This window comes from Quercus robur, chromosome 6 (genome assembly GCF_932294415.1).
Source record: "Quercus robur chromosome 6, dhQueRobu3.1, whole genome shotgun sequence".
NCBI lineage: Eukaryota > Viridiplantae > Streptophyta > Magnoliopsida > Fagales > Fagaceae > Quercus > Quercus robur.
This window is the reverse complement of record NC_065539.1, coordinates 49,102,441-49,115,484: the sequence shown is the minus strand read 5'-3', so window position 1 is coordinate 49,115,484 and position 13,044 is coordinate 49,102,441. Positions and strand designations below refer to the sequence as shown.

The 13,044-nt window shown below is 38.3% G+C and overlaps 1 protein-coding gene across 1 annotated transcript; it reads right to left on the bottom strand.

Moving 5' to 3' along the window:
* Window positions 1–6,406: 6,406 nt before the first annotated feature.
* On the bottom strand, window positions 6,407–7,647 carry LOC126689229 (protein DMP2-like). Its single transcript, XM_050384344.1, has one exon. The coding sequence runs from the start codon at window positions 7,518–7,520 to the stop codon at window positions 6,882–6,884; it is 639 nt and encodes a 212-aa protein (XP_050240301.1). The 5' UTR covers window positions 7,521–7,647; the 3' UTR covers window positions 6,407–6,881.
* Between the last annotated feature and the right edge of the window lie 5,397 nt (window positions 7,648–13,044).

The following is a 13,044-nucleotide window of genomic DNA, read 5'->3' as shown; positions in this document are numbered from 1 at the left end:
TAAGAATGAAAGGATGAAGAGGTATGTAGAAGAGGTAAAGAATCGAATCAGCAGCCTCGAAGTCAGATTCGTTCAAATCCCGAGGGGGGAAAACGAGTGCGCCGACCGATTAGCAAAAGCAGCCTCGGCAGAATTTATGCTTGTCCCCGAACAGGTATTGTCATTTGTCCAAAACTCCTCACTTATTGATGACAAAACAAATGTGCAGGAAGTAAATTCTAAAAGCAATTGGACTACGCCTTTGATATCATACCTGAAGACTGGCATTCTACCAGACGGGAATGACACTGCTAGAAAGGTAAAGGTCCAAGCATCACGATTTGTGCTGATAAAAGATGTTTTATACAAAAGAGGGTTCTCTCGACCGTACCTGAGGTGTCTATGCCATGAGGAAGCAGATTACATCATGAGAGAAGTCCAAGAGGGTATCTGTGAAAACCACTCGGGGGCACGGTCATTAGTGCACAAGTTAATCCGAGTAGGATACTATTGGCCTACAATGATGAAGGACGCACAGGCCTATGTCAAGGCCTGCGACAAGTGTCAAAGGTTCAATAATCTCGTCAGGCAACCATCCGAGGAACTAACCCCCATGATGGCCCCTTGGCCTTTCGCTCAATGAGGGCTAGATATCATGGGCCCCTTCTCGATAGTAGTTAGGCAGTTAAAATTTCTGGTAGTTGGTATCGACTACTTCACTAAGTGGGTGGAAACAGAAGCCCTAGCTACTATCACAGAGAGAAATATTCGAAGTTTTGTTTGGAGGAATATCATATGCAGGTACGGGATACCCAGAGTGCTTGTCTTTGACAACGGAAAGCAATTTGACAATAGCGCATTTAGGGACTTTTGCTCGGAGCTTGGTATCAAGAATCACTACTCGTCGCCAGCACACCCACAGGCCAACGGGCAAGTTGAAGTCACGAACCGGTCCTTGCTCAAGATCATCAAAACTCGGCTCAAGGGGGCGAAGGGCATCTGGCCGGATGAGCTACCAAGCGTCCTGTGGGCATACAGAACTACAGCGACAATGCCCACTGGAGAAACACCATTTCGACTAGCATATGGAAGTGAAGCTGTCATCCCAGCAGAGGTAGGGCTAACAAGCTTTCGTGTGGAAAACTACGACGGGAATAAGAATGAAGAGGCCGTGTGACTTCAGCTCGACCTAGTGGACGAAGTACGAATGACAGCGGAGTAAAGGATAACACGGTATCAGAATCTCATGGCGAAACACTACAACTCCAACGTCAGGCGTAGAGACTTTCAGGTCGGAGATCTTGTACTATGAAAGGTAATGGGCGCTACTAGAGATCGTTCATAAGGAAAGCTCGGCCCCAACTGGGAAGGACCCTACAGGATTGCATCATTGTAGAGGAAGGGCACCTACCACCTCGAGACGCTGGACGGACAAAAACTTCAGCACCCATGGAACACGGAGCACCTACGGAAATACTATCAGTAAAGACAGCATGGAGAGCAACAACGCTATTTCCAGTTTTTCTTTTTAATTAACGACGCTATTTCCAATTTTTCTTTTTAGTTTTTACTACAATTATTAGTTTTACTTACAACTTTTTGCTACAATACTTCAAGTATCTTTTTAAGCCCAAGGGGGCAGGTACTTTTCTACAAACATATGATTTTTTAAGAAGAATATTTAGACATAATTGCCTTTTTAACCTAAGTCCACAACAATGGACGGATACAATTTAAGTCCGCATCTTGGACGGATCATCCCAAGAAGGATGAAAATTTAAAGTCCATAAATATGGACGGATATAAACAAAGTCCGCAAGATGGACAGATCATCCCAGATGGGTGAAATTTCTTAAGTCCATAAATGTGGACGGATAAAAACAAAGTCCACAAGATGGATGGATCATCCTAGGCGGATGGAATTTCTTAAGTTCATATAAGTGGACGGATACAAGTCCACGAACTGGACGAATTGTCCCATGAGGATGAAAAGTTCCAATGTCCAAAAACGTGGACGAACATAAGCCAAAAACCACCAAAAGCACGGATCATCCCATAAGGTGAAAATTCTAAGTCCACAAAAAAGACGGGATAAACTACTTAGTATTTGAGGTGGACAATTCGTCCATACAAGATCTAAAATTATGTACGAGTCCATAAAGGTGGACGGTTCTAAAGTGGATGGATCGTCCAAAATGTTAAAAATTTAGTCCATAAATTGGACGGATAGATTTTAGTCATGAAAGTAGACGGACCATCCTTGAATGATAAGCCTGTCCTTGATAAAAAGAGGACAGGTCATCCGTTAAGGATGAAAATCTTAGCCCAGGAAGTGGACGCCTGAAAAGACGGAGACTTATACATCTCGTTCAAATAATAGATATCATAACCGTCGCACAGAAGACCAAATAAGACGGGCATGAAACTGCGGAATAAAACAAAATAAATACCATTGACGGATAAAACCCACGAAGGGCAGTTGTTCAATACACAAATTTAATAACGGATTGTTCTCAAACTTAGCCAAAAAAAAAAAAAAAAAAAAACTCTATTCTTCAGGGTCTGCATCTTTTTCTTGGCCTTGAACATTCTGTGCTTGAGCTGACTCTCTGTTGCCTTGGGATGCATCCTCAACAAAAAGATCATCTGTGTTCTCTAAGGCGACGGGCAGAGCAGACGTTTGGGCTTGGTCGTCAACTTTAATCATAGACGCATCCAGGTCAGGGTAGGCCTTCTTAACTTGACGGAGCACATCATCAAAACCTTAGGAACGAGTCTCCTAGCTCGGACAGCAAGGCATCGGAGTCACGGTACTCTCGTATCGCCACCTCCTTAGCTTGACGGAGCTTTTCCTTTAGGTCTTGGACATCCTTGTCTCTGGCCTCCATAGCCTTCCTCGCCTCGTCCGTCCTTTGCTCAAGCTCCTTCCTCACCTGCTCTGAAAGCTCAAACTTTTTCTCCATTGTGGATTTCCATTTGTTAAGTTGACCCAGCTCATCCTTCGTCTGCTCTGCCTTTGCTCAAACACGTTCCAGAGCCATCTCATGGTTAAGGCACCGATCCATTAGCCCTTTCATCATAATCATTGACTGAAACAAAAAGTTAGAAGAAAGGGTTAGATAAAAAAAAACTAAGTGGAATGGACGGGTGGAAAGCTGACGGACAAGGATTACCTGAGCAATCGCGAAAAGCCCCGTCTCCCCCATTGCTTTCGTAGAGTGATTGCCTAGATCCTCGTAGTCCTCTGACGTGATGATGGACGAGAGTTGCTCCAAGGCATATTTGGAGTCGTCACGGAGGAGGGAAGGTGGCTTCTCCTGGCTACTGGACGGGGCCTTCATAAAGCCTTTGCCAGACCCATGCTTTGCTGGGGTGACCGTTTTTGCACCCTCAGCCATTAACCCTATGACGGGTTCCAATGGGACCTTAGGTTTCTTGAGTGGATGGTCCCCTTTGGACGGTTGTTTCCTTTTTATAGACGGAATTCTTGAGCCCATCCCCTTAGGAGCCACATCACCGGACTCCTTTCTCTTGGCGACCTGTGATTTAATCAGTGCCCTCCTCTTGGCATCATCCATTTCTGTAAAGGAGGACGGATGAAGTTATTAACTAACAAAAGAAAAAGCCATTTAAGCAAAGTGAGGTTGACAGACTTACGTCTACGAATTTTAGCATTATATCTGACGGTTTTTGGCGTTGGTTCAGGACCGTCACAATACCAGTGGATGGTATTAGGTGTCACCAACTTTGCCCAAGTCCTTTCCTCCGGCCTGGTTTTGGAAAAAATCTTCTCGAGAAAACTGAACTCCTCAAGACTAACTTGTGGATGCCATCTAACTGCAAAAGAGAGGACGGTTAAAAGTGATGGAGAAATTATAACCGAACAAATGTAAAGAATTTACAAACTAGGACGGGTGCATATTGGATGGATTCAATACGCCCCAAGTCGTGTCGACGGGCATATGTTTCGTGTCCCTTGGACGACCCATCCACTCGTCACCCTTCAGAAAGAAATAACGACTCTTCCAGTCTCTATTGGAGTCGGGGGTTTCAAATATAACCTTCAACAATGGACTCCTACTAGCAAAACTATACATCCCCCTTGATTTGTCTATTTCGTCTGGACGGTAGCAGTGGAGGAATTCCCGCACCGTCAACCTTCTAGCACTGTCTGTCAGCACCATATAGGATCTCTATTGCTATGAAGACCCTCCAGGCGTTCAGAGATATTTGGGTGACGGACAGACCCAGATACTTGAGAAGCTCACGATGAAGGGTACTAAGTGGGAACCTAAGTCCCGCCTTCAGCATCTGTTCGTACACCCCGACACCTTCTACCCCTTTATAATAACATTTCTCTGATACATAGGGTAGACAGATTGAGATATTATCTGGAATTTGAAAATTAGCTCTAAGGGTATTGAAGTGTTTCTCCTTGATGGTGGATGTGAAGTTATGCACCGTCCACTCTGGTAGCATGATGAACTCCCTAAGTCCATCAGCACCTACGACAGATTTTATTGGTTGTTCCTCGCCGTCATCAGAAACATCCTTTGGTTTAGCCATCTCCATATCCTCATTTGTTGAGGACGAGGAAGAGGTGGACGAACTCCTCTCTTTGCTCGGACTCTCTTCATGTTTGTGACCGGACGGGTATACTTCCTCGTAATCCACCCCGTCACGAACGACTGACTGATTACTTGACGCACTAGACATTGTCTACACGTGACGACAAAACCTAAAACTCTGACGGATCTAGAAGTGATGACTGGTGTGTATAAAGTCTAGGAAAATAAAATGTATATTTGCAGGACTTGTGAAAAGAGAATACTCACCAAATCTGTGAATAAGCGAAGGAGTTGTGTTGATGACGGATACAGCTACTGAACGGATCACTCTCTAACAAGGATGACGGTAGCGCTCTGACAACGTGTTTCAGTTGAAAATGGAGAAATGAGAAAGGAGGAGTGTGATATATATATATATATATATATATATTTATAGGAAGTGCATGGAAGACGAAGCGACGCTTTAATCCAGGGAAAAATCTAATCAAAGAACGACAAGTGTCATGCACCATAATTGCTTCAGACAACCTGTGAGGAATGGGCGCAATTCATGGCGTCCTCTTTGAAATCCGTTAATTTACAGGCCTTTGAACCGTCAACCCCAGAATATTGAACTGTCACCCCATTGGTCCTTCTACTCAAGCATGACAGACCCATAGGGTGAAGGGGGCAACTGAAGGGGTAAAAATATGGTATGATGGACCTTCGTTAAATTGGGCCTGACGGATCTAGTCCATGGGCTGACAGAGGGCAAGCCCAAGGTGCAGCGGAAACCCTAGATGGGAAATACTTGCGACACACGCTTGAATCATTATAGAATCCCAAGGAAAATAGGAATCCTAATACAGAGAATTCCGGAAGATATGCGCGTTAATGAAGATCTTCCCTACAAAGAAATGTCTTGTCCATCACGTTTGGGACTATTCAAGAGGATTCCTATAAGGAAAAGACTTCTTCACCAAGGAAGAGAGACCAACCTTCTACTACTATAAAAGCCCCAATACTCTCACAAATCAAGGTATGCATAATTTACCTCTCTCTAGCACTCTAGAGTTGTGAGAATAGTTCTAACTTGACCTTCGGAGGGTATTCGGCCGGCACTACACCGGTGCTCTCTGTTAGGTCTTCTCTCTTTTCTTTGCAGATCTCGTTACAAGCGTGCAAGGATCGTATAACTCATTGGTGATATTTACGGCATCATCACCTATTATCCTATTAGCTACTAAAGTAATTTCAAGCACAACTCTTTCCTGCAAACGTGGGACATGTCTAGCCATCAAATATTCAACTCCCTAAATTTAGAGCTAAAGGAAAACATACCTGCAGCAGTCTCACGTTTAGCCACAAAGCAGAAAAAAAAAAGTTGTTCAATTGTGTGTTGCGGCTAAAACAAAAGAAAATCTTTATATATATATATATATATATATATATACACGTGTATCTTAAGAGGTAAAAGGCTAGAGTTTTTAAAAGCTTATCAAGGCCCATATATTTACTTATGCCACCTCACTTGGGCTTCATATTCCATAGTATTTATCTTATTTTTAATATCTTCGGCCCAAATCAATTAAATCCATTTAATTGTAGGCCTTTTTAATTTACGTATAATAATTAAATTGATATCAAAATTATGGGGTGTTACAATATTGCTGTTTTGTTTCTAGTGTAGATGTTAATTTAGATGATCTTTCTGATAGTTATGATTAAGTAGATGTAAACCTCAAGTTGCTGAGGTGCTTGTCATCAAATGGGCACTCAACTCAGCAAAAGAGACGGATCATTGAGGATAGGAAGCAGCTAACAAATAAGCTACATTGTTAACGTTAGGTGAGAGAGAAAATCTCGTTATACATTTGTTATTGCATACTCCATACATACTTCCTTTAAATACAATTAAAGCTACTAAAAAAAAAAACCAATTAAAGCTCCAACCACAAAACCCCGCCAACAATGAGACCACAACATCCACGGGATATGGCTATCCTATGTCAGCTGAAGTCATGCTTCGCATTTTGCAAAGCCCACACATGTAGATCACATAAGAGTGCCATATCTGTTCAGGCTTCCTTTCTTTTTAGAGCAACTGTTTTATCCCGTGAGAACAGGTGACATGAATATAAGGCAACCAATATAAAAAACAGTTCGCTTATTGACACTCATTTTCACTCACACTCAATTTCACGACTTTCTAATTTGTATGATTGTGAATGATCAATGAAAAGTGTTAGGTCCATATTTTTCATAGTGAACAAAAAATGTGTATCATTCACAATTGCACAAGTTAACAAATTATGAAATTAGATGAGCGATTGGATGTGCTCCTAGAATTATTCTTTAGCGGCAGATGCATGAAACCACAGAAACCACACTTATATTTCCTTCGGTTTTCGTCACGGCTGGTATTTCGGCACCAGAGTTGGAATCATTTGAAGATTTACTTAAAGAAATGTATCCGATTCCACGGCGTTTGTTAGGACAAATCAAGAGAACCACACTAGAAATCGCACCAACAACCGGAGGAAGCACCTCGAGCAAAGCCCTATGCTGGGACTCGGACAATGGATAGAAGCAATCCACGGTATTTCTATCCAAACACACTATAACCCCGAACACGAACACCGCAAGGAAGCCATGAACAAAGTCCTTAGGGCCAAGTGCTGGCAATGTATTGGCTGGCAATGTCATGCCCTCAGGCGAGGGCCAAAGTTTACCGTCGCTTGTTGCAAAACCGTAGTGGGTTTTCTCTTTATCTTTAATACTGTCAGTGAATGAAGTAATGAAGCAAGACAAGCCAACCATACCTACAAGAGTGGCAGTGAGATACTTGTAGATGGTCTCGCTGCACTGGCCATAGTGGGTTAGGACAGGACTGAGTAACTGGTACAAGAAGACCGTGCCAGTTGGGAGGACCCTGTTGAGGTTCTCAAGACCTGATAATGTTTTTTCTTTTATGGTTGGGGGGGATGAACTCATTTGGAAATGTTTTGGTAGTGCTTTGGTGAGGGATATATGTTAATGGGGATGAGTTTAGAAGAGTGTGGTTTTGCTTTTCCTTTTTGGTTTTTGTTATTGGACTTGCAAGTAGCAAATAAGTTATAATACTTTCAATTTATAAAGCCAGACACAGTTTTCATGATTTATTACTCAATTAAGGGATAAGAGTGAGGTTGAGATTCTTGAGAATATTACAAAGATTTATTGTACTACCACAAATAAATTCACAACTTTTGTCATAATTGTTCCCATGTGCATGCTTCTGTTTGAATGCTTGCAATGGCGTTGTTACTCTCATCTGAATATTCAATCTCTCTAGCTGTCCTCTTTGTTCCCATGTACAGACTTTTCCAAAGTCTCTCTTTATGCCTCTCACTGTCTCGGCCCATATTTCTAACCATCATCTTTGACTCTCATCACAGCCATTGATCAAAGCAATACATTTATTTGTGTGGGGTTTGTTTTCATCTTTGCTCTTTCTCTTGTCTCCACTTGTGTTTTGCTTGGATCGATCGGTGGTTGATTGTATGGGTCCTGGTGATGTTTCAACCACTTCTTTTTTTCTTTTTCACCCAATTCTACAAAATTTTGAACACCATAACCATTGTCATAGAAAGTTCTAACCCTCATCTCTGACTCTCACCACAGCTATTGATCAAAGCAATGCATTTCTTTGTGTGTGGTTTGTTTTCATCTTTGCTCTTTCTCTTGTCTCCACTTGTGTTTTGTTTGGATCGATCGGTGGTTGATTGTATGGGTCCTGTGATGTTTCATCCACTTCTTTTTTTCTTTTTTCACCCAATTCTTCAAAATTTTGAACACCATAACCATTGTCATAGACAACAGGGTTGAAACTTGAAACAATTCTCTCTCTCTCTCTCTCTCTCTCTTTCTCTCTCTCTCTCTCTCAATAGGAAGAAGTTAATGGATGTCTTTAAAGTATTGGTTTATGAAATATTTTTAAAAACTCTCTTTACTACTATTTGTATTTTCCATAAAAATGATATTAATTTTTTTCTAAAATGGTCAGTTAACAAATGCTTTAAGGGCACATATTAATACAACTCATATTAATATATCTAAATAGTCATGTAATAGATCCTAAAGGAATAAATTGTGATGTAATAAAGTTTGTGCATGAGTGGTGTGCTAATAAAGTTCAATGTTAGGTAAAAAAAATAAAATGGTCAGATAATAAAGTTTGTGCATGAGTAGTATAGTTAGTATAAAGTGATAAAGTTTCTGATGGTTGAATAAAAAATCTGGATTTCAATTCCACTTACACCAAAAACTAATTGGTGTCTTGGTCTGATGATAAAGAATTATCATCAGGAACGGACGCCATAAGGTTAAAACTCTCAAAAAATATAAAGTAATAAAGTTTGATGTTGTGTAAGAGTGATTAATATAAACTAATAAATTAAGAGTCATGTTAATTAATGCTCTTAGGGCAATTGGTTTTTGATATATAAGGCAATTGTTAATAAACCATAATAAGAAAATTTTGACATCATTTTCATGAGAAATATAAAAAGCTGTCAATAACATTTATTGTTTTATTATTCTCCTAATAAAATGCTTCTTAAAATAGCTCCTAAAAGCTCATCCATTTAACTTGACATATAAATCAATATCTTATGACTATAAATTCAAGTAATTAATCTAAAATATAGTAAAATAATATGCATGCTTATACATGAAAACATTTAATAGCAGTGATAATATAATAGTCTTACTTATGTGAGTGAAATGATCACCTCGATTGACTTTCACATTAAATATTATAACTAGGTCACTTGATACAGAAATTAAGAAAATTAACTTGAACATATGATGCAAGTTTAAACAAACAATTAAATACTAATTTAGATTCAATTTAAATTATAATTGTGTTTCGAATTCAAAAAAAAAAAAAAAATATATATATATATATATATATATATACACACACAAGAAATTTAACAAGCACGTGGTAAACAAATAGTTCGAATAATAAACAAAGAAATGAGAATGCTCCTTTTATATATATATATATATATATATATATTTATATCTATAAACTTTAAAGTGATTCTAAAGATGTATTCTCTATTTCTAATATTGAAAACGATTTCACAACCAAAACATTCCTTTTGCCAAAGACTAAAATGCTTTCTGCCTTATGTTTCAGATTTTTTAGAAAAAGAAAAAAAAAAAAAAATCCTCCCAGTTAGTTTTATTTTTTTTTAGGGTAAATTACAAAATACACCTCTAAAATTTGGGAGTGTTTGGATTTTACACTCCAACGTTTCAAATGTTGGATTTTACACCCTAATGTTTTATTTTGTTTGCATTAGTAGCCCCTCCTGTTAGTTTTTGTTAACATGTCTGTTAAGTGCCACATAAGCTTATGATGTGTACTAATGATCCAATTGAAACATGACACATGGACTTACCTATTTTAATTATTCCATCTCAAATAAATAACCAAAAACACTTTAAATAATTAAATTAAATTCTTTAAAATTCAAAGTCAAATAAACTTAAAACAAAAAATAAAATCATTCAAATATTTTTTCTTTAACATTTTTGGGCATCCCAAAAATTCCTAACATCAAATCCAACCCAGTACAATCTCAATTAATTCCCACATAGGCCATAGAAACTATCAAAATAATAAAGGAACTAAACTAAAACAAAAATCACAATTGCTCCACAAATCGGTGAGGCCAAGAGAGAGAGAGATAGAATACCAATACTCAAAGGGCTGGGCTACTAACTATGGCTATCGTGGTTACTCAAGATCATCAGCCTTTCATTTCATCCCCAAGTTCTTCAACTTCTTCCTTGCTCTCTCCGACCTCGCTATCGCTACTCATCTCGATTTGGTGGTCATTTCAAAGATTGGTGGCTAGGAGATTGACATTGAGATTGGAAAGCCCATATCTGGAATCATGGTCTCTCATCGGTGGCTTAGCGAACACTAGAGAAGAGAGGGTGATGGGCATTTTGGCTTTGTTTTGATGGGTCACGACAGTTAGTGGGTAAATGGGTTGTTGTGCCCTGATGGCTATGGATTGGGTAATTCGGCGAAGTGCTCTTAGATCTCATCAATTGAGATTGAAAGGAAAATGCTCGTTTGGTTTTTTTTTTTTCCCAACATTCTTGTTCATTACATCTATTTCAATTTTAATTCAATGGTAATTTGTTTTTTTGCTGGTTTGAATTTTTGTGTTTGATTTTTCTGGTTTGTTCATCGTGTTCTTCGTTTTTTATTTTTCTGGGTTGTTCGCTAGTGTTTGTCGTTTTTTTTTTTTTTTTGTTTGGGTTTGTTCATCCTATCAGGTAAAAAAAAAATTAATTAAATTATTGTATTTTTTGAGGTAAAAGATAGAATTAAATTATTTAATAGTTTGGTAGAAATAATTTAAAGTTTTTTAGGTTTTTTATCTGAGATGTAAAATTAAATCCACGTGTTGTCTTTCAATTGAATCATTAATACACTTCATAAGTTTATGTGGCACTTAACAGACATGTCAGCAAAAACTAACGGGAGGGATTGTTAATGCAAACGGAATGTAACTTCAGGGTGTAAAATCTAATTTCTGAAACGTTAGGGTGTAAAATCTAAACGCCACCAAACTTCAGGGGTGTGTTTTGCAATTTACCCTAATTTTTATTTTATTTTTGTTTCACATTTAACAAATAAGCTATCAAAAACTACAAAATACCAAAAAGAGGGTTTTATTTTCATTTAACAATAAAAGTAATCCCCCTCAAAAAAAAAAAAAAAAAAACAATAAAGGTAATCATTAGGCTTCATTATGATAATTTTTCACTTGTTTTCTTTCCTATTAGGCCCCAAATTGACCCTTAATCAAATTGTCCTTCTAGGAAACACGTGAGGGTCATGTGGGGAGCACATGCATATTTTCCATACAACCCGTTACACATAATCGTAACAAAAAGACTAATATGGGCATTTCTTAAAATGAACCACCATATAAGACCATTTGCTTGAGATGTGAGTATGAGCCTCACAAGATTCCAATATAGAATTAATGTTTGTTTGATATGGATAAGAACATTCGAGATTTTGCATCCTTTCAACCAAAACAAACCACCATATAAAACCATATCGGCATCTTCTTGAGATGTGAGGTATGAGCCTCACAAGATTCCAATATATATATATATATATATATATATAAAAGATAATCTGACAACAAAATAACGTAAAACAATAAATATAAACGGCCTTACAAACCAAAAGCCACCAAGCCCTGGTGATTATACTTTAGAATTTGTTGGTTTCTTTATTTGGAATTGAGTAGAGAAGGACCAATCAATCAAATGATGGCAATAGGGTGGGGTGGGTTGGAGAAATGACATTTCATCTCAAACCCCATTTTTCCCCTTTCATATCTGTTTGATCAAACCTTGTTAAATTGATGTTAAAAATGTTGTGTACTAAATTCATACGTTTTGGTGTTGTATTTTTTAGTTTCTCATCACAAGTAGTCTCTCTCTCTACAATAAAATTTAAAGAATAAATATTATATATAGATATATATATATATATATTTTTTATATATATTCAGTATAATTTTGATATGAGTTTTGATTATTATGATAATTTCTTTTAAGAGAATGAATAATTTATTTAAATAAAAATTATACATATATACATACATATATTTATTTATTTATTTATTTTTCTTAAATGTATAATCAACCTCATGCAATTCATTTAAAAGCAACGACGTTAAAACAAATAAATAACTGCTCTAAAGATTACATTTGTATATTTATAGCCTTTATGTTTATAAAGACTTTCACTTAAATTTAGCTATACCGAAGTGAACTGAAGTGCTATGTTAATGTGGCTCAACAAAACTGTAGTAACAATAAATGCTGTAGGGACACGATTATTTAACAGCCCAAGAATGACGTTGGGCTCGTAAGTAAAGGGCCCTAACAATATGATTTGTAGAGAGTGGGCTTGAAAGGCAGGACCTTAGTCACAGGTTAGCGGTTTGAATGAGATTTCTGTGGAAACTTCTCTACGGGGGGACTTGGCTTGACTAGCTAAGCCTTCCATTAGTGCGGGTTGCAGGGTTCAAGTCCTCGGACAGTGTCCGAGGAGCATTGTACCCTTCCCTTTTTCTCCCCTTTTGCAGGATTTTCCCTCCTTCCAGGGGCCTCCCTTCTCCTTCGCTTTCTTTCCCTTTTATAGTAGTGTTCGTTTCCCCTTTTAGGATTCACGTGTAAGTTTTACTTTCTGGGGTGCAGACCTGTCTTGTCAACCCATACCTAGAGTGGTTAGGGGTCGTTGGGAAAGTTAAAGGGCATGGTTTAGAGTATGGGCTTGTCAGATACAATGTTTTGTATTATGATGTTGGTAGCTTTTTCCCTTGTCCTGCCCCTATACTGAGTTTGCCCCTTTCTGCAGGCATTTTGTGAGGTGCTGAGCATGAGGTCGTCCTCGGCAATATCCTTATGCTCCTTTTGGGATTTCATTATG